A 23,306-nucleotide genomic window follows, 5' to 3' on the forward strand; every position below is an offset into this window, starting at 1 on the left:
TTAGTTGAATATGTTATCTGTTAGTAGCCATTACTTTGAAGGCAGGCTGTCATTCCTGATGAGTGATTAATCCATTTTGTTTTAACCTCCAAACTTTCCTAAGCAATATCGAAATTTAGTTTCTAAAATGATTTATTACAATTTTATATCAGTTCAAATACACAAATCAAAATGATGAAATAAATAAAAAGACATTTCTGGTATTGAATTGTTTTATAAAGTTTATAAGGTTAAAATACTTGCTTTCTTTACTTTTTTTTATATTTAGTAGGTAAAAAAATTTCTAATACATAATAAGAAATAACAAATCATAAATACCATTTGCAGAACATAACTATAATTCATTAGCTTACAATGTTGTATAGTATTCTATTCTATGACATAATTTGTTCTTAACATTGATGGATATTTGGGTTACTTCCAGTATTTTGTTTTTTTTTTACTGTTACACATTGTGCTATGAATTTTATGAACACATAAGTGAATATGTACAAAAATTTCTCTAGGATAAATGGTTCTTAACCTAGAATGATTTTGCCCCCAGAGAACATTTGGCAATGTGTGGAAACATTTTTGGTTGTCATAACTTGGGGCATGTTACTGTCTCCTAGTAGGTAGAAGCCAGGGATGCTCTAAACATTCTAGAAGGCCCAGAATGGCCAAAGAATTACCTGAACTAAAATGCCAATAGTGCAAGGTTGAGAAATTGCTCTAGAATATATGCTTGAAAATAAGTTGCTGGGTCATAGAATATGGAAAATTTTAAATTAATTAGATAATTCCTAACTTTTATACAAAATATCAATTTTGCACCCCTACCAAGAGTGTAAAGATAAATGTTCCAATAGTGTTGCATTCTTGTTAGCACTTAATATTGTCAGGTACTTTAAATTTTTAAATCGGCTTTGTGAATGTGAAATAAAAATTCCTCAGTTTGTATCATAGTCTCTCCTAGTAATTTTAAACTGGAATTACAGAACAGACTTTTAGGCAATGTAGAAATTTATTGGTTGATGGATCCTAAAGAAGGTTGATTCTGAGCCTTAATTCCAGTTATTAATTTTCTAGAGGTCCATGAACCAGTTAACTGCCTTAGCTGAAGCTTATTTGTTTCTGTAACTTGCAACCCAAACAGTCCTGATAACTACACTTTTATAAAGAAAATTAAATTCCGAGATGATTTCCCTGCATGCTGATGGCTATAGACAGCAATCGATGAATAATAACTTTAATACCTTTTCTGCTACAAGGGAAGGGACTTGTGCAGAGTTCCTGAGTGGGTTCTCTTGAAGACCTGTCATGATCTTCCTTCTGACTTCTTCCTGAGGCCTGTCAAAGTAAGAAGGATTACCTAACCTTATTCCTTTTGGCAAGGTTTAGGACCACTAGTATTTTGACAATGAAACTTCTGGCATTTAGAGGGAATACTATCAAGAAGCCCTTCCTGGATGTAATATTATTTTCCAGTTACTTTCTACTTGAGATTTGGATAGCCTGAATGGAAGAGAAAGGGGCTGAAATTTAAAAGAAGAACATAACAATTATGGTGCATTTTATGCTATGTTAAGGACCTGGCTGGTCCATTTTAACTTATTTACTAGTAAAGTGTTAGGGGCAAAATTCACATGTTGAAAAGTCCAAATCCCCAGTAACTCAGCATATGACTGTAATTACTGAGAGTCTTTAAAGAAGTTATTAAGATTAAATGAGGTCATTGTGGATGAGACCTAATCCAATATGACTGGTGTCTTTATGAGAAGAAATTAGGACAGACACACACAGAGGAAGACCACTTGAAGACATAGGGAGAAGATGGCTATCTATAAGCTAGGGAGAGAGTTCTTAGAGGAAACCACCTTTTCTGCCAAACCTACCCATAAATGTCTCTCAAATATCTGCTATTCTCTCTGTTCCCACTATTGCTACCATAGTTCAGGCTTTGTGTTTCTTACTTAAAGTATTCCAATAAATATCAGCTTCTCATCATTCTAAATCAAGCATTCGTAGTCATGCTAGCAAACCCACACAACTGTGACTTTGTTCAGGACAAAGTCTGTCATGTACTCTATTCTTTTCCCAAGTGTATAGTCTATAGTTCCTAAACCTGGCTGTGCATCAGAATTTGGGGTGGCATTTTTTCAATTACAGAGTTTCAGGCCTCAGACTATATCTATTGAATCAAAATCTATAGGCATGTGAGCTAGAAATTGATATTTTTAACATGTTCCTAAATTGATCTTTTGAATAATGAACATGTTACTTTATTTGCCCATCGTTTATTAATGGTCACGTGACAGCTTACCCAAAACTATTTACTTCAGCCTTTTGTCCACTACTTCTTACCGTCTTCCATTATTATAGTGTTTTATAAATAATAAATCTATTTACACTTTTTTGAAATAAAATGGTGATTCTTTTACATTAACAAAGTATTTCAAGAATTTTCTTGTTAAAGGTCCATATCTATTGTCAATTATAATATGTCTTCTAAGAAGCTACAAAAATGTCATAAATAGATACTTTAATATGTATATTAGTAAAAACAAATGAAGCCTATCCAGTTTGTTCACTACTGTCTCTATGTGAAAGAACTGGCAGAAACATTTACTTCTCTTGTAGTTATTTTGTGACTGGGCCCCATTCATATTTACACAAATTGTGTAGTAGGGCCACTAGTGTGAAAGTGGGTTTAGCATTCACCTTGGAGAAGGAGGGAGTAGCATGTCAAATTCTACTATAATCCACTATATTATAAACTTAACTTATGCACTTATCATTTGGCAAAAATTGACAACTTTATACCCTGAAAAGAAAAATCCTACTGCTTCAAGGATGAAGCAGTGAGTCTTTGTATCTACTCATAGGTAGGAAACATAACCCTAGAAAAAAGTAACAAATAATGGCAACCCTTAGAAATAAACTCTGTTTGAAATTGAAGGCGCTCTTTCTGACCATACTTAGATAACAAAAGTAAAACTTGCTGAATGTATCTGCCAAACTGATTGATTCAATAAATATTTGTTTTATGTCTATTATATCAAGCATTATAGAATATAGGAAGATTAAAACATGGCATGATTTCTGATTTTGTGAAGTCTTCAGTTTAGTTAATGGAAATCTTAGTTAAAAAAAAAGAAAAAAGAAAAATGAGAGATGCTTACAAAAGCCAGGATGAAAGTAAAGAGGTAGAGTATGTGAGTAGAGGTCATGCCCAAAAGACACTTCCTGCAGGGACCACTTATTCTGTGCTCAGATATCAACAGCTAGTAGTACTCTGAAACTTGAGTAAACAAATGAGCATGACTTCTTTCAGAATAGTCTTTGCTATCTGTAATACTTTATAAAAAGGCTATTATAAAAACTCAATATTATCCTTGGTCTACTTTTCCTATTCTAAATGTATACATTCATGTATTCATTACACAAATATTTTATTAAAAGTACTTATAAAAAAATGGCCTCTTAAGCGGACTGAAAGGGTTCAGTTTAAAGTGATATACTAACCAACTACCTAGTCCTTGGCTTATTTCTTCCTGGCTCATATTTCTAACATCGTGGATCCTTCGGATTATAATTTTGATCGCATAGGACAATAAAGTTTTAGTGCTTTCAAACTTGGTTAGAATCACTAGGAACAGGAAGCAATTTCTTCCATCACGATATTGTGTCTTTGAAAAATTCTGACTATAAGTGGTTTTGTTTTTAAACTAAAAAATGCCTCATTATAGATTGTAACATTTTAATTTAGCTTCTTTGGGCCATTTGGAATAAAGCTAATCCCTCTTCCACATATTTTTTAATTCAAAACATATAGGTGAGACTTTTATGAAATTACAATAGGCTTAGTAAAGAGATTTAGAAATTTTAGAAAGTAAGTAAAAGAAGGAAAAAGCTATATTGCCAGTACCCAAGACAATCACACTTAAAATTCTGATATATCTATTTCTAGACATTTTACTGTAAATAGTTTTGATTCACTGTTATTTTATATAACTTGTCATCACATATGTAAACATACACACATACATAATTTTGCTTCCTTCTAATGGGGGAAATCTGCTGTAGAGGATATGAGGGCAGACTGAAGACAGACCTGAATTCAAAGTCATGCATTATTACTTGCTAGCTTTTGCTGCCTTGGACATGTTACTTAATTTCTTTTAGCCTCAATTTACAATCTGTAACTAGAATCCACTTCTTGCAGTTGTGCTGAACATTAATTAATGTAACACCTAAGTAGCAAATAGTAAATGCTGAATAATAATAATAACTATTATTATTGTTTATACTTTTCCGATATAGCTATCAAATATAACTTTCAGGCTAAGAGTTCCTCAATTTGTTCGGCCTTTTCTCAAATGAGATGGTTTAAGTTCCCTTCCCATGAAGGCTGCTCAATACTGAAAGTTTTATAATCTTTCCATTCATATCTTCCTTAAAAATCACTGCTCTCAGAACTGAACATGGTAATCGAAACAACTCGAAATAGAGTCATATTATGTCCTCTCTTATTACATGCAATCCTAAACTTGTTATTGCAGCCTAAATTATTTTTATTTCTTCTCCCTCTCCCCCTCCCTTTTCTGCTCCCTCTACCTCTCACTCTTGTTCCTTCTTCCTCCCACTCCTTCTTCTTTCTTCACCTGCTCCTTCTCCTGCTCTTACCTCTGCCTCTTCGCCTTCCCCTCCCCACACTTTTCTCTCCTCTCTTGCTCCTACTTCTCCTTTTTGGAACCATATTATACCGTTGATTCACCGCCAAGTAACGCTACTCCCCCACCCCAATGAGTACTGTTGTTAAGTCACATATCCCTCAAATCAAATTTAAGCTGTTGATATTTTGGTCTCAAGGCAGGACCTCGCAATTACTCCAACCAAATCGAATACTGTTAGATTTTGTCTATCTTTCAGTTGTTAAGAACTTTTAGATCCTGATGTTACAATACAATGCATTTACTCATCTAAATTAGGGCATGTCATTGATATTTGATAGGCATGCATTCTTATAGATTTATCTTAGCCATTGATAAATATGTGTATATCACACAGGATCAAGAACAAAGGCCTGTGGCATACCACTTGAAAAACCTTCCTCTAGGCTGACACAGAATCATTAAAATTGCCATTGAGTACAATCATTCAGCCAGTTATGAAAACGTATAATAGTACTATCTCTAACCTATACTTCTCCATCTGGTCCACAAGGATATAAAGAAAGACCTTATTAAATGACTTCCTAGAATCCAGATATCAGATCTATTGCCTTGATACACTGTAAAGTTAATCTTTATAGAAAAGAATCTATGAGATTGAGCTGAATAGTTATTCTTATTGATTTTATACTTTTTCCTAATAACTGCTTTTTAAAAATGTTCGCAAAAAGTCTTCTATAAATATAATTTAGGCTATTCCCCTCCAAGCAACATCAGTTTCATACATCTGAATTTTGCAGACTCTGTCATTTTTTTTAACATAAAGTATTCTTCTCTTATCCTCTCTCCTCCATTTCTCAAAAGTTATCAGCTAAATCATTCATAATTTCATCTATAAAGTCTCTGGTATTAATTCATAAAGGTCAGGAGACATATTGGCAGCTAAGCCAGTAAGGTTCTCCCAGTATAGCATATAGGTGAAGTGCTCAGACTGGACGTAACTCTGTTGGCTCAATACTAGCTCTACACTCCTCTAGTTGTGTAATCGGGGACAAATGATTCAACCAGATAATACTGCATGCTTTATATGATTGCTATAATGAGTAAATGAGTGAATATATATATATAGTATATAATATAATATATATAATATATATTATATATTATATTATATTATAATATATATGTTATATACATTATATTATAATATATATTATATAAATATTTAGTGCATGACACATACTAGGTCCTCAAAAAATGTTATCTATATTATAATCCCTTTACCTACTGTGGCTTTCAATTTTTAGTCAGTGTCTAATGCCCTTGACTTTATTTATTCATCCAACAAATATTTATTGATTAGTACTTGATACATACAGTACCAAACAAATCAAATTCCCTATACTCATATTGCTTACATCCCAGTATAGGAGAGAAAAACACTTAGGTATGTAAAATAATGGCAGTCAGTGATTGGAGAATGAAAAGTTTAAGGGTTAGAGAATGTCAGAAAGAATTAGAAAAGGTGGTTAGGGTCCTCTCTGAAGAGGTGATATGTGAGCAGAAATACGAATGAACCAACGGGGGAGAAACATAAAGGAGTAAAGATGCTTTGCTTTCTCTTTTTCATGAATGAATTTTATGTCAACTTTAAAAAACAGGCCTATTCCTATACCAATCTTCTTCCTCATTTCATGCTAAGGAAATCATTTTTGGTTCTCTTCAGCATCTTTCACAAGCCCCAGCTCATTATGTGCTTTAGTCATGTTGATTTTATTTTTATAGGTTCATGCTACTTTCATATATTTGTACTTGATTATGTGTCCCCTTTTACCATCTTTTGCACATGCTGTTTTAAATTCAGAGCCTGTTGGTAGATCCCTGTGCAGGACACTGGTTTCTTTAGTTTCCTCCCCATTTTCTTGCTCATTAGAATCATTTGTGTTTGCATAAGCAGAACACAGCTTAAATGAAACTCTAAGAGTGCATGGTTGCTTTCCCCCAAGGTTCCAATCATTTCCATTTTACCTACTGGTTTCCGTCAGAACTGGGTATGGAGTAGGAGTTCCCCCTGACTGCTAACTCTGCCTCCTGGGAAATGAAATTATCAGCAAAGAAATTGTCAGTTTTGCTTTTGAGTAATGGACGTTTCTGCAGATACTTCAAAACTAAAATCCCTAACATTAAGATACGTTGCTGCCCTGATAATTTTGTAGGCCGCACTGGAAAAGCATCCTTCTGTGAGGAACTTTCTAATGCAGTCATGTAGTACTATCACATCTCTGTGCCTCTCAATATATGTTCATCTAGAATACTAGATTTTCCTCCAGTGTTCTTCCACCTACAAGTTCTTAAATTTACTTGTAGGTTCACAGCTTCTAATCAGCAAGGACTATTTACCCACCTTTCAATCAGTGTGGCCTAATTATAATTTTAAATAGATTGGATATAAAATTAAATTGTTTATATGACCAAACTTTATGTCAGGAAACCAGAAAGTTTCCCTACAGCTTAATATTAAGAAGTGGCATGAAATCTTAGAAAGCTTTGGTATGGAAGGTAGATTCTATTCCTGACCTAGCCGTATACTAGCTCAAAGATTTATCGCACGACAGATTAAAGGACCTCTAATTTATGGATGAAAGATTTGGAATTTCCGCTGACGAGCAAATTGTGACCAAAAGGTGAAGTGACTAGCCCACAGTCTCACAGCTAGTTAAGGATAGTTACTGCAAGAAATTTTTACTTATTTATTTATTTCATTGGCCAGTAAATTTCACCCCTTCCATGACTAGCCCAAACACTTACTTATCCTTCTGTGAAATCCAAATAATATTATCTACCCTTCCTGCCTCACAGAGTTGTGAGAAGGGAAGGAGATAATAGGTATGTAATAATAGTGGTTGCAATAAGTGGTATTATTATGATAATGATTTTAACGATTTAATCTGTAGGTTTCTCTGGCTTTTTTTCCTTCTTATTTAAGTGATTTGCATTTAAAATTTAAACCTGTGGTAAAATGTGCTCACTTTGTTAAAAATTTACAACAAATTGCAGGCTGCATCCCATAGAAGAAAGAGCTTGGGTTTGGGCATCCCTGGGACCAGGATGGTAATCCTTCCTTATTCTATCACTTAAGGGATGCATGACAATATAGCCTCTTCTCTGATGTTAGTTTTCTTATCTATTAAAAGGCTAAACATTCCTATCTCTTACAGTTGTGAGAATTGATACAGAATGGCTCAATAATAGTGGTTGTTCTGGTTTCGTTTATTTATTTTCTGGATTTTTCTCCTCCCAAAGACTATGAGCTTCTTGTTGGCAGAGACTATTTGTTTATCTTGTGTTCCTAGAGTCTGGCACTCAATAGCTACACAGTATGTTTGTTGAATGAATGATTTACCAAGGTGAAAAACACGGAATGGGTCTGAGGGTGGCAGCATTTTGTAAGTCAATGTTCTCCAACTCTTAAGAACAGAACAATGAATTTTGTGGAAGTACTTTAGGAGCTGCTAAAAGTACTAAGGAAGCAGTGGCTGAGCGTGAACTCGTGGCCTTTATCTTGCTTTAATCAGAGCAGATCTACTTGTTTTTTATTATATATTGGGTTGCTATGTAAGATTGTTTCCAGAGAAAAAGGTTTTTCAGTTAAAAGAAAGTTGAAACAAGATACGTAGGCTTTAGAGCCCCAGCGACACATCTTCAAATCGTTCTTTTACCATTAGGCACCTTAGGCAAGTTAACCTTTGTCATGATTTCCTCATTTATCATAAGACTTTTAGAATTCAGGTTGGTTATAGATAAGCAGGAAGATATTACGTGCACACCTGCCATTTCCTAATGTATTTAGCCAAGAATAACAAAGTGGATTTCACCTGGATTCAGGTGGTCATTAGTATCATTAGCAGGTGCATGCAGATACAACATACCTTTGGCTTGGTTTTTCTCTTCCTCTGGTTCCCCATGGGCCACACAGCTTAACTGCCAGGGATAATACTGCCAGGGACACTACTGCCAGGGTTGAAAAACACATTAAAAAAACAAAACAAAAACAAAAAACAACTCAAACTCACTAATCTAAAAGAATTTATACTAATGGCCTATGCACTTCCATGTGAGCAAATGCTTACAAACATTGGGCTCCTTTTGTTCTAGAACAAAAATAGCACAAGGGAGAAAACCTCCTTTAAGCAGGATGGGGAGGAGCAGGCAAAGTCAGGGATCTCTGAATAGTATCTCTGCCTCCAGCTTCCAGTGTTCTCACCTTTCTGGAAGTTTATTTTGAAGATTAAATATAGTGGGAGTAACATTAAAATATTTAGTAATGTGTAAATGGTTGGGCTTGGGCACCGATCAGAACAGAGGCTGGTCATAAACTATCTGCAAACCTTACCAGTGCATGCCAGCATGTCAACCCTAAAATAAAGTAACATTAACATGTCCTCATGATATCCAACACATGGATGGTGCTTCATTCATGTTCATCCCCTATCCAGCTCCCCCCTTCCTCTTGAACAAAATCTAGTGAAAACAAACAAAAGGTAAATCCAAGAAGACATATCATTAAATAGTCAGAGAAGTCAAGTTTATTATTTCATTAGTACAGTATACTGATGAAGAAACAATTTCTAACACACAAATTCATTCCATGGTCTACAATAAAATGGATATACCTTTAAAAAATATTAATTGTAAACTATTCCCTGAGTTAGAACCCAGCTGTTAGCTAACTAGTAGTTTATCTTAGTTATACCCAATGGGGCCATTGTCTCTCCTTTGAGTTTATCATTTTCCCTGCTAGGAAGTGTTAATTGGAAGGGTTAATTCATTAAATTTACATATACTGGATCTGTTGCTTTAAGGCAATGTTTCCCAGGGGTTGGCAGTGGAAATGGGAAACACTCACCCAAAATCACTTGGGTCTTTTTTCCCACTCCCCCAGGTCCTTCCAGAGATTTTGATGCCTTCCTTCCTGTTAAGAATCTGCCAGAATGAGCCACTGGAAGTATGTATAGGATTCCTTAGGTAACTTAGCTTAGGAAAAAGCTGAATTAGCCTTTGGGGAGATTGTGCTGTTGGAATAGAGAAAAGAAAGATGGACATCTTTATAGCAGAGCCCAAAACTAGACTGTTTCAAATTCAGTAATGGAGAAGACAGGGTAGGACAGATCACAAGTAGAGAGGAGTGGGCAGATAAGTAATTGGCCAGCTTCACTATTTAGTCAGGGTTCTATCAGGTCATGCATTTACTGGGCACTGGGAACCTTCTAACAGCCCTTCTTTTTGTGTGCCTCTTAGGCAAACTAAAGGCTGAAGAGTATTTCCTGCTCTTCAATTTGTGACCTTCATTTTCTCTTTGCCTCACCATTCTCAATTACTCTTATTCCTTTTATTTCCATTTCTTTGTAAATCTCCTAAAATTCTCTTAGGAATATGAAGGGCTATAAATTAATAAATAAAAATTAGGTTGTCTAATGGGTAACTGTCTTTAATTGTGTTTACTGCTTTCAGAATCCAGTAAATTTAACAGATATTTTTCTAATGTTACGGATTTAAGAAAAATCTAAGCACTTTTGACTAAAAAAACAATAAAAATCATAAGCTATAAATATAAGTAAGAGTGAGTGGATTTTTCAAATTGTTAACTTAAAATAAAACAATCAAAAGTACCAGCAACAGCAACGGCATACATGATAATAAATTTTTATGTAGTTAACATAAAGCTATGTATTTCAAAATGTACTTCTAAAACTATTTGCTATAATACAACCCAATGTATTAGAATATGTATAAATGTTCAGAATTGTTCCACATTATTTCATACAATTTTAGGCATTTATGTAAGCAGCATTTTGAAGAGTTGTCAACTGTTTTGTACTATTAATGGTACCAAAATAATAGCAAACATTTGAGGACTTACTATGTGCCAGGTACTACCTGTATTAATTTATATAAACCTCACAACAACATTCTAAAATACGTGTAATTATAATTCCCACTTTACAGATGAGGAAAGAAGCAGTTAATTTAAAGATGAACTTTCATAACTTGCTCAAGGACACAGAGCTTAAAAATGGTGGAGTTCAGATCTGATCCCAGGTGGTCTGGTCCAAATTCTAAGTAAAGCTGCTTTTCTACAACAAACAAACAGATAAACAAAATCCTAAAATTAATATTACCCAAAGGTAAGTGAAGTTACACTTTATAAGGGTCTTTTCAGATTTTTTTCAACAGATCTTTTTCAAGGCAAGGGAAAAGAAAACATTAATCTTGAATATAGTTTTTATTTTTAAAAAGTAACATCTGTGGATTTTTTGAAAGAATATGTCAAGCATTTCAATGGTGGTGTTTCAAAAACTTTTGCTGAGCACAGTGATTTAAAATGGTATTTACCAAATTTTTGACTGTACCAAATTGCAGAATTTTAAGTAAAAAGTGAAAAAAAAAATGACTTCAGCTACATATAGCCTCATGGGATACTGATTAAGCATCAAGAAATTTCACTTCTCAACGTATATGTTCTTTGAAGAGTCAAAAATAATAATAAAAATGTTTCATATTTCTTATGTAGACACAAACTAAGTTAATTGGTCAAATTAATTATCCACTTTTATGAATTCAATTTATCTTTTATCTTACAATTTGGCAAGAAAAGTGAAAAGGGAAAGAAAATATGCTTTTGAAAAATAAATATGATTATTAGGAGCTCAATTTTATTTTTGTTGTTTAGAAGAGCCTTGCCTACTAAAAAAAAGAAAAAAGTAAAAAAAAAAGAAAACATCTAATATGAAGAGAATCCAATCATATATGCCAACATCAGTTTCTAGGTTACGTGAGAAATTATTTGTGATGATTTTCTTTTTAATGGCGTCTATCCTATCAATTGACAGATATAATTATTCTAATAAAGTTTTAATGGTGAAGCTGCTTAGATAATTCTTTAATAAAAATGGTAGGCAGGTGTTTGTGTAGTCTGAAACAAAATTTAAAAAAGAACAGTTGAAATTTTATAAAATTGCTAAATAGAGGAAACCTGTATTTTAATAAGATTATTACAATGAGCACAAAGGGTTTTTTCAGAAATTATGTACTACTTAAAATTTTTAACTGATACAAAGGATGTTATGCAAATCATATAATTTATAGGAATTTTTAAAAACTAGCATGTTTAAAATATAGGTGATTCTCACTCTGTGGAGTAATTAATTATAATCATATTTTCCAGTTGGCATACTTATATAAAATAGAGTTATCTTTCAAGGGAAAATATTTTGACCTATAAGCATATTAAAATTTTATATATGAAAATATAAAATATAAAATCAAATCAGGATTAATGATAATAATACTCATAAACAAAAATCAGATCATAAATTTGGGATAGTAAAAAAAGTTCCTAATTCAGGTTCAGTAGATAATCTCAATTCTACGTAAATATTCCCCTTGAAAAGTATGATATTAAGAAAGAATATTTTTGAACATATCTGAGATCATCAGTTATCTCTAGTAATTTTTAGTAAAAGCTTAGCTTGTTTGCCTTAAAACACTGTGTTTAGCTGTTTCTGCTATACAAGCATGTCTTAATTATTTGTTTAGCTAATACGTTTTTAAACTATGTGTATTATTCCTTAAAAGAGTATTTGTTTACATTTGCTTGTTAGGTTGAAAAGACTGATGCCTTACATTTGTTCTCCCTTGGTGAACTATGCTTACGGGATATTAGGTAATACAAAAATAATCAAAATCATGTTTTGTTAGTGTCAATGTAACTTTCACGTAGGGAAACTGACAGGTCATAGAAAGAAAAGAAAGTGCAAGTGCAAGAGTAAACCTCAGTGGAAGAATGGTGGAAAGTGGTGTCAAGTGGGGAGAAAAAGAGAAAACTAGTAAAAGTGAATATAAATAAAGAGAAGATTAAGTCAATGAGTAAGAATGGGGGGGCACTATAACTTCAACATTGAGCTACATAGTAAGTGCACAAATGAGATAGTATATATACAAATCTTTCAAACATAGCAAAGCGATAGTACTATAATTCATATCTTATAATGTATATTGACAGCATAAGTCACACATTTGTTCACATATAAATTATTGACCACTGGAACTCAAAATTTAAATATTTATAGAAGCCAGGAAGAGAAAGTTTATGAGTGAAGGGCAATTGTGTGAATTACATAGTCCTCTTTTTAATTCCCACTTTTTAGGGATATTGGTGTAGACACATTTCACTTTGTTTTAATGCCACTGTTAAAGCAGAACACAGAACATCATTACAAATGAGGCGATTCATTGCACAAGATACTTTGCCTCGGTTTCAAAGAGGTAATAGGGAATGATGGCCAATGTGGATGATTCGGACTACATGGTTTGTTTAAAAGAGAAGGCCTCTTCTGCTAACGTTGTTATAAAGTGTGTGCCAAATGTTGCTATGTCTTTTCATTTTTTTCAGAAGCTAGAAATCCATATTTTGATTGAAACCTCCTAACTTTTAAAAGTTGACAAATAATAGATTTTTAAAAACCCAACACACTGTGACAACAACTGTGGGACCAGTCAATCAAATGTTGGCTACATTTTATACAAGCTAGCTGTTTGTGACCTCTATTGTATACTATGCTAAGAGCTAGGTAGGTATAGAAAGTTTAGGGAGATTTTAAGGAGCTTACTGTCTAGTAGGAGAGGAATAAATCAATAAGTACAATGCTGTGTAATAAGTATTATGGTAATCAATGTTCATTTTGATGGTCCTTCAATACTGAAAAATTCCATGTCATCAAAGAAAGATAAAATGATGTTTAGTATGATTTTCTTAGATAGCAAAGTACTAGACTAATATATTTTGTAAATATTTTTTAAAAAAACAATGTAAATTTGTGTTAAGTAAATTTGTGATAAGTAAATTTGTATATTTTTAGATTATTTGATTTGTAATATCCATATTGACAAAGCAGTGCTACAATATTTGGGTAACAAGTAGCCTTATAATTGAGCTAAATATGATAGTATTCATGATTATGGGATTCTAAATCATTTATTCCATAAATACTTTTTAATAACCAACTATAGCTCAGGCCCTTTACTAAACATTAAAGAGGTCTCTGTTCTTTACAACTCTGAGAGTAAGTGAAGTGTTTCAAAATTATTTTGTCTGATTGGTGCATACCATTCTGAACAGTGTAATATCACCTCATATATCATACAACTTGGAGGTATTCTGGGGGCCATTTATACTTCTGGATACAAGAATGTGGGAAGGGAAGGAGGTACTTCTAGAGAAGAAGTGCTAGAAAGGAGTTTTAGGCATCTTAAACTTTTTAAAGACAATTGTCTCCCAAGGGTTCATGACGCTACTTTGATATATCAAGGACCTTTAAAAGTTGTATTAGACTGCCGAGGAACTCCCATGGTTCCTTACTAAAGTTTGAGTGTTGTGGGTAATGGGTATAAAATGGTATAGTCTTACAGCTGGGTTTATAGATAGTTGGATAAATGGGAGGACTGGAGAAGATAGAGGCTTCAAATTACACTAAATGCCACAACACAGATTGAGATTTTAATATGCATAAAATTAGGGCCTTCTTAGTAAATTAAAACTAAAAAGAATTTGTTAAAAGGATAGGTTGCCAAATTAAAATAAAACCTGAATGAACCCACTAAAGCCTAATATAAAGGAGAGGGGAACAGTATCCCAAAGGAAAAATTGGATAGAGTTTCCATAAGAAAGGTAACTGGAAGATAAAAACTGTATATGTAGAGAGAGGAAGAGACAGAGAGAGGGAGAGATAAGAAGGGGGAGAGAGACACAGAGAGAGACAGAGAGACAGAGACAGAGAAAGAGAGCGTGTACATGTTTAAAAATAAAATTGATGAGAACCTGTCATAATCATAACTTATTCTATAACCTCAACAAAGTTGGGGAATTATTCAATCATATTCATTGTTTTAAGAATAAAAATGAATCTTCAGGGGAAAAAAGAATAATAAGAACTATTTGAGAGAAAATTTTGTGAATAGTCTGTGAAAAATAACATACAGTTAAAATTCCTGAATGCCACGCATATTAAGCATATTATATAAATCCTTATGTCCTAATTAGTTTTGTGTATTTGCTCATAAAGTTTCATGTATATTTTTTTATTTTCCATGTGTATTTGCCCTTTGTTTCCAGGGATGATTTATTTCTCCAGGGAGAAAATATGTTTCCTACTCTCCAGTAGCACCTAGAGCATTGCATTGAGGAAAGCAGGTTTTCTATGAATGTTAAATAATTGCCTTTATTATCCTTACTTTTTGAAAAAATATTTCAGCCTACAGTCTCAGTAAAAATGCAAAATTAAAAATGAGTTTAGAAAGTAATGTGGATGTCCCTTTGACATTAAATTACTCTGTTATGCCAAATGTAGCACAAATGGTCCTCTAACAGGGGTCTTGTGCAATCAGTGGATGATCAACGAACACATCAGCAGCAACACCAAGTCACACTGGCAGTATCAAGGACAATGTATTCTGAATTCTATTTTGTATTTTTTCTGTGATATTGTACCAGAACACAAATATATAGACACAGATATATACATATACATGTGCATATATAGAGATTTTACAGAATTTAAATAATTCATTCAAATAAATTATTTAAATGATTTAAAAAGTCCTTTGTCAAACAGATTAATGGAACCTTGTTATTCAAAAGATAAATCATTTTATATGAAGTGGCAAAGACTTCAAGGGCTAATAAAGGTTTTATGAGAGATAAACTTAATGAATTAATATTTTTGCATGTACTTATTTTCTGTATACATATATACATACAAATGCTTATAATAATATTTATATAAACATTTCTGACTGACCTTTAAGGAAACAGTATTCAGTGTTTAAAATATTTTTATAGATTTGATTTTTAGGAGTTGATGGGTTATAATTCACCAAGCAAAGGTTTAAATAACAGTGCTGTAAACATTATTTGTGTAATGAGATAAAATACTTTTTTCTATTTGTAATTTATTTGAATCCAGTAATAATTACTCCTGAACAATTTTATATATGTCGTTTTCTAGGGTTTAAAATGTATTTAGCACTCAAGTCTTTTTGCTGAGTAGGTCTTAATTAGAAAGATGTTTTGCTCTAGAAAATTATGGTGAATTAGTATTTTTATAACAAGACCTTAAGACCCTGGGAAAAAATTTAAGGATTTTTATGGAGCTCAGTGCACATTCTTCAGCTAAATTTTGGCACAGTTTCAATTTGAGACTCTAGTGAAATTCAATTGGTTTATTTTATAATTAAAAACAAGGAAATCATAGTAACAAAAATATATAATGTATAGCACTTGTGTTTATAATAGAAATATCCATAAAGAAAGAAACATGTTCTAACTTTTCTCATTAGTCCAAAGGGAATTGCATCTTTAATCACACAAAGCACAACTGCTTTCTAATTTTGTTTAAAGTGTTTCAATACTTACAAAAACCAGATCAGGTTATTGTAAATCTAGAGCAAATTAGAATCATTGGCCTCTGCTCAGCTCTATGTAAGGGTTCTATGTAAATCATAAATTTAATGGCATATTAAGACACACATCTGTTTCAGTTTTGTAGAAGTTAATAATCTAACTACAGAGTATTTAAACACTTCTTTCATTAACTGGAAAATTGAGGCAAAGATAGACTTCCCTCAGTTATGAGGTGTAATATTTTACTACCAATTTTTGATAAGCTATAAATTTACCTAAATAGTTAAAGATATTTTTTTAAATATTCAACCTAGTAATCTATTTTTGACGTTCCATGATTTCTCCAGATAGAAATATTCAATATAAATAAATAGGCTGGTATTATCATCTCAAACCTATACCTGCATAAAATATTTTGATTTATATATGTCATATTTAAAATAATTTTGCAATAGGGCACTGAAGAGAAAGTAAATACTGAGTAATTATATAAAATGTCAAAATTCATTTTTAAAAATATTTTTCAGATTCCTTAATTGATTACCCATAAGTTTATTTTTAAATGATAAATGATAGTCTTCTGAAGGATCCATATTATTTAAAAATAGTTTATATTCTTGGATTTCTTGAACATGTATATTTTACAGCTAACATTCTTACTCAACTTTTTAAATTTTATTTTAACAAACTATAAATATTTTTCATGTTATTTCAATGATGTGTTTCTTTGAGACATGCCACTTCATATGCAGCAGTAACCTAGCATTACAATGACTGTGTTTCAATTATCATTAGATAATAAACAGGAAATTAGTTTTTCTTGCAGTGTATTCTACACTGTCTGAACAATGAGATATATATGTGGTTTGAATTTGGGTCATTAATTCAGGTAGTAAGGACATAGTACTAATTAAATTGGTGTCATAAATTACATTCCCATAATGAAGGGGGGCACTCTTTTAATACACTAATAATCCTCTGTAGTTATATTGTAGATATGTGATTTTGGTAACCAGGACAGTTGGATAAAAGTGTGGATGGTTCAGTGAAACAGATTTCCATCACTGAAACAAAATCATTCAAAGAATATATTATCCAGGTGATGGTTTGACAACCTCTTTGTAATGTAGAATAGTTGGAGAGGTTATTTATGTGTTTTTATTTTTTAACCTAAAGCAAAATTTTTTCACTAGGTATCACTCAACAAAACCTTATCATTACCAAATTATTATTTTAGTATGGTTCTAAATTTGAATGCTAATTTTAAGGAAAACGGATTCTTCTCTAAAGCACTTTTACTTATCACAAAACATATCACTATTACATCATTGTTTGGTCTAGGACCTAAGTGATTGATTTCATAGTGACCTTAAGAATGCATTGCAAAGAATTATAATAAGTTGAAAACTCAATTATAAAGATTTAAATTATTTTTGAAAATAGAGATGGCAACATTCTATTATCTTATCAGGAAACTATGACTAAAGCTAGGTTTAGAAGAAAAATCCTTGCAAATTGCTGTTCTATTTTCCACGTGCTCAAATTTATTTTTACTAAAATATATACAACAAATAAAGGCCTTTTTAAAATAAAGCATATAAGTAGAGTTAAAAAGTAACTATCTTATTAATTAGAGAACAAAATAATAAAAAATGTTAGTAAAGGCTAATACACTCAGAAGAATGAACCAAAATCAAGGTGAAACATCTTGTTACACAAATTTATACTATAAAATGTTTTCAAACTGAAACAATTTTTTTGTTTAAAAAGTATTAAGATCATATATTACAATTATTATTTTATACTATACAATTAAGAAAACTATTGTATTATGAAAATATTAGAAGTGTTACATAACTGTAACACTTTGACTCACTTTCTGAAATGCAAAGAGGGCGTTTGTGAGTTTGTTTCCTGACTCTTAAAAGCTTTTTACAAGTTTTGCTCTACTACAATGAACTGTGACACAAATAATCAAAGTCATATTCTCAGAAGTAGTAATATTCAATTTGGACTTCTGTGAAATTGCTATTTGGTTATCTATGAGGGTTTAGATTCAGGAGGGTGAGGTTGCCTCTACCATTAACTATTGCATTGCTTCTGTTCTCACCCAAGCTATGCATGGTGCTTTACCAGTAACTGACCATTTAAATGTTTTATATTTAAAACAAAGAGTTTTAATCTCAGGTCACTTTTAGTTTAACTTCAATAATTAAAAAAAAAAAATTAAGGAAATTTCACCTTGATAGAAGTTTGCGTATATTAAAAAGGGATAGGCAGGCCTATTTTTAAACTACATGCTTTAAAAAACACTTGGTTATGAGTATTTATGATGAGCAAAATAATTAGTATAAGAAGTTATAGATGGTGTTTATATAAATGTTCTTATAGTTGTACTTCATGGCTTGACAAGAAACATCGATGGAAGATCTATAAGACCCAATTATAGAAGATCCTCAAGGTGAGGAAATTAACAAGCGTTATAGGAACGATGTACGTATGGCAAGAAAGAGGAACTTTGAGTTATGTAAGACTCAGAGGAACAATGATTATGAGGAGTTTTTAAAAATGTGCTTAGAGCATCATAATGATAATGGCATAAAAATGTTATAATCCTTTATATACATATATAAACATTCTAAGTGCATAGAGTTATGCTACCAGTTATATTGGTGGATATTTTTAAAAAGTATTAATTATAAAATGATAGGTACTTAAGAATATATGTATGTGATTATATACTTCTAAGTAATATCATTAAACTTAGGACACCATAATCATTTTTATACTATAGTTTAAACTGTCATTATTTTTGGAGACTGCATCTTGACATAGAGTTTGTTCTTCTTGGACAACGATTTAGTCAGCCTAGAGAGAGCTGGGAGAATAGTTAAAAACTTATTGGCTCTGCCAAGTGCTTTCATATGTTTCTGCTCTCATGGAAAATGAGTTTTGATTTCTTTTCAGCCTACATGCATGGCAAAGCTAAAATGAAAAACAAAGCTAGCAACTTTCAACCAGTTATAGTTAAGTTTGGTATTCACATACTGCTTTGATCTTCTCTAGAGCTTCACAATATTTATTTTCTAGCGCAGGGAAAACTAGTTTCAGCACTAAGCATCATTTAAGAGTAGCAAGGAATAGGGAACTAATTAAGTTTAGAATGAAATCTAGCTAATTTTACATCTTTTTCTGTATTAGAAACTAGACCGGTTTCACAGTTTTTGTTTGTTTTAGTTTAGAATTCCCAGAGAGCTCTCATCACAGGCAAAAATGCTCCCCATAATGAACACAACCTACCCTCATTGATAGTTCTCCACAGCTGTGTAGCTCAAACTTCACACAATTTTGGTCCACTATCAAGTCCCCAATTTTCTCCCCACCCTACCTTAGCCCCTTTTAGAACAGTGTTATCTATATACAAGTCTGCCAGAGTGGGGCAGTGAAAAAGTTACTTACTATGTTCTACTGGCTTATACTAATCACAATACTTTGCAACCTTGCCCATTTTCATAGTTCTTCGGAGTCTTTTATTTGGTACTGCAACTATCGTTCTTCAAACGTGTACTGTGACAAGTACTTCATTACTTCCTTCTAAACAAAGATGATTGGATGGCATGTAGTTTTAAAAATTAGCATAATTTCTGTATCAGAAATATGTGAACCCATTGAATAAAATAATCTTTAGTTTCTTAAAGTTGCTTAAATTAAAAACATGAGTTTCTGCAGTTGGAAAAAACATGTATGGTTAAAATGTTTGAAGCCCATCAATCTCTCTAACCGCATAAGCTAATGAGTTCCTTCTGTTTTCTTTGAATGAAATCACCATGAGTGGTTAGATGTTGATTTAACATAAAACAAATGGAAATGGGTGTTTCCTTTGTCCTTTGCAGAATGTATTTTTAAAAACAATTAGCAAGTATTATGAATAAGTCAATGATTTTGCCATTACTTAAATAATAATATAGATTGAGTAGTTAAACTGATTGGATTGTAGGGAATGCATAACATACTCCAGCTCCCCTTAACTTGCTAACATCTGCAGACATTATTAAGCTTCTCATTTCATTTTTTTTTCTACTATAACACCTGTATTGTTATAAATTATATTTTGAATTGTCATGAAGTGTCAAGCAAATTATGTTTTTGGATGTGTGTGCATTTAAGTATTCCTTTGTAATGGCAGGTTTGTGGCTAACAGCTTAATCTTGGATATATCAATGCAATTAAAAACTCTGTCAATTCTTCTTTATGGATACAAAGAAGGTTGAAGTATTATGTGTAAAGTACAAGGAAAGAATGAAGAAAATTCTTTAATATTTAAAACATTATTCTAGAGAAGGGATACCGTTAGATGTAATTTTTCAAACACAGCAAACTTATTATATTCTTAGAAAAAAGGTGTTGCACCCTCTGAACTCTGTAAAATACACATCCTATTGAATTAAAATTAAAAACTTGTATGAGGCATTTTCCGCTCCCTGTCGTTTAAACCCACTTCTGACAACTTCTCCCCTCTCCCATGCATCCTATTTTTGTGATGTAGTCTCTTTAGGAACATAGTGGAGAGTGACTCACTCATGTCCAGAGCATCGAAGAATGTCAGAACTATGAAATGTAGGCAGTGAGTTCTTCCAAAGATTCTTTCTAAGAGAGTTAAATAAATAAGTAAATAAGCCAACATATGGCCAGCTTAATTCAGGCAAAATTTCTATTGATTACTTACTAAGCTCACTAAATAAAAACTTCAGACCAAGTTTTGCCTCCCAAAAGAAAATAGGATTAGACTGATCTATGCACTCATTGGAGCTTCTTGTGAATCATGCCCAGATGAGTGAAAAACCTTCAAAGATAAACAAAAGAAAGGGCTAAAATCTTTCAGTAAATGCAAATTGTTATTAGTTTAACATATTTTAGTTTATGATCTTGCATAAAATAATTTCAAATTCCAAAGGAGACCATGATATAAATGACCTCTGAGGTCTGAGAATTCTATTATTCTGCCTTCTTTTCAACTACTTTAAAGTAGCCTGATTTAATTTTCCTAGTTAGGTCTATCGTATGAATACATTTTGATAGACATAAAAACTCAGGTACATTATAAGGTTTCACACCAGCTCTGCATAAGTGTGTTTTCTACCGGACTAATTTATATCCTGTGTCAATAATATTTCAATTATGTTATCTAAGACATTCTGAATGGAAGTGTTTAATGTAGTTTACAGCACAAAAGCTCTAAGTGGCTCATCTTATCTTTTGGAATGGTGAGAATATTAAAACATCAAGACATTAAGTAGAAAGAAATTTGATCATCAAGGATTCCTGTTTTGGGAATTATAACAAGTCAATCAAAAGAGCATGTTTCATTTATTTGCACTTATGTATTTTTATGATTTTTTATAAGAATAAACTTGGCCAGTAGCTGGACTTACTGTAGTAGTACAAGTATCTGACTTTGTAACAAAATACTGATAGGTATTTAGAGTCTTCATGTTTTTTGAACGATCTGCTGTTGACATTTTAATAACATTGTTGTTTGAAATGATTTCTGAAGTATGATGACTGCAACATACCCGCAGCAACAAAAAGTACATATTGTTTCTGAAAGCAAAGAAGCTCAAGTTTCGTCCTGTTTTCTAGAGGTTTTAAATCTTATGTTTTCTAGAGGTTTTAAATCTTAAAAACCAATGCGAACATGCTTCTTTAATTGATGTCTGCATTCATTAGTACAATCAGTGATTTAGAACTACATCTGAAAATTCCGTCACTTTCAGGTCAGAAATTTTATAATTAAAAAAAAAAAATCCAAGTTTGATTTTCTTAGTATGCAGAGGACACTTAACTGGCTTTTAAACATTTTTCAAGTGTGATTTGCCCCGTCGTGGTCTGTTCTCTTCACGTTGGGTGCATCGTTGGCGCTGCCTGGCTGTTAGTTGACACTACCAACAGCGAGGTGCAAGGAAGTGTGATCAGAGGACAAGACCAAAAGCGGTTTCAATGTAAGGAAATGAGGGAAACAGACCTAACAGCACGACGAACGCACTTGCGAGTAAAGAGCCTTGTAGTCTCCTTTCCTTCCTCTGCTTATCCTGGTGGGTTTAATCAAAAACAAACAAAACGCTCTTGTGAAATATAGTCAATAAAGCCAAAGTTTGGCTAGCTCTCTGTGACTACAAAGAAAAAGTCATCGCAATTTTAAAAAATGTAACTTTCATTAACGAGCGCGCCGGAAATCTCAGGTATCAAAGACACATTAACCCTGGAGCGTCCCCCGCGCGCCGCAGCCGGACGGAGGCTGCCGCGGCGAACAGACGTTCTTTCTCCTCCTCGCAGTCACACAAAAGGAGGGCTGCGGAAACTAAAAGTTTCGGGGCCTCGGGCTCGCAGCGTGGAGAAAAGAGAAAACCTGGAGACAGGGTGGGTAAAAGATGCATCCTGGGCGCCTCTTTCAAGTGCAGGCAAGGAGAAAGCACTCGGGCCTGGAGGGGAGAGGAGAGGGGGCCCCGAGCCGCTGGCCAGCCCCCTGCGCCCCGCCTCCTAGGCTGGAGCGCCTGGCTCTGCCGCGCTCTCCCAAATACCCTTCACCCCGTTCCAGAAATAAAATAAATGTTTTTAAAGTGCGTGTGTGTGGAGAGGATGGAGAGCGCGCGCCAGCGGAGCGCGCGGAAGACCGAACGCGCAGTGAGTGGAGTTTGAGGGGGTGGCGGGAGGGGTTGAATGGGTGTGTTGATACCGTAGCGGGGGAGGCTGGATGCGGAACCCCGGGACTGGAGGGGGGGTGTCAAGGCCAAAGGGGAGGGGCGCTAGCCGCTGCAAGCCGCCTCCCGAGCGCGTTCTGCGGCTGTGTGCGCGCGTCCCTCGCCGCCGCTGCCCGGACAGCCCTGCGGCTGCCCCGCCGGCGGAGCCGGGGCCGGCCTGTCCTCGGGCGGCTGCCTGGCCACCACCACCCGAACAGCTCCAGCCCGTAAGTGTCCCCTTTCTCTCCCCTCCCCCTGTTCGGGCGCACCGCCGCCGCAGCTGCTCAAATGGAGTGGAAAACGGCCATTGGGCGGCAATGAGTTATAGATTATCTGCTCCACGTTTTGTACTTAGCTGCCTGTAATCTTCTTTTGAGTTTGCCTGAGCCCCTTGCTGGAAAAATCAGGAGGGAGAGATTTGTCCTTTGCCACTGTGCACGATAATATGTTTATATGATT

At 33.6% G+C, this 23,306-nt stretch overlaps 2 protein-coding genes and 1 long non-coding RNA gene across 7 annotated transcripts in view; 1 reads left to right on the forward strand and 2 right to left on the reverse strand.

Moving 5' to 3' along the window:
* LOC120583139 (splicing factor, arginine/serine-rich 19-like) overlaps positions 1-23,306 on the reverse strand; it is an 82,160-nt gene that overhangs the window by 56,344 nt on the left and 2,510 nt on the right. The window contains exon 3 of the mRNA XM_039838464.1: positions 22,133-22,199. Within this exon, the coding sequence (XP_039694398.1) occupies positions 22,133-22,199 (67 nt within the window). The remainder of the gene's footprint in view (positions 1-22,132; positions 22,200-23,306) is intronic.
* LOC120583266 (uncharacterized) lies at positions 330-21,759 on the reverse strand. The gene is made up of 4 exons (XR_005647751.1): positions 20,689-21,759; positions 9,046-9,173; positions 8,582-8,660; positions 330-1,329 (listed from the first exon to the last, which is right to left on the reverse strand). It is a non-coding gene; the product is annotated as an uncharacterized LOC120583266 (long non-coding RNA).
* The window catches only part of ADGRL2 (adhesion G protein-coupled receptor L2), a 180,153-nt gene continuing 179,241 nt past the window's right edge, over positions 22,395-23,306 (forward strand). For 2 of the 5 annotated variants that reach the window (XM_039838678.1, XM_039838672.1), the window contains exon 1: positions 22,930-23,074. The gene's annotated coding sequence lies outside the window, so the exon portion shown is untranslated. Of the gene's footprint in view, positions 22,528-22,929; positions 23,075-23,306 lie in introns of those variants that run through there. The other 3 variants (XM_039838674.1, XM_039838679.1, XM_039838680.1) reach the window with 3 other exon arrangements.

This window comes from Pteropus medius, unplaced genomic scaffold (assembly GCF_902729225.1).
Source record: "Pteropus medius unplaced genomic scaffold, Ma_sr-lr_union100, whole genome shotgun sequence".
Classification (NCBI taxonomy): domain Eukaryota; kingdom Metazoa; phylum Chordata; class Mammalia; order Chiroptera; family Pteropodidae; genus Pteropus; species Pteropus medius.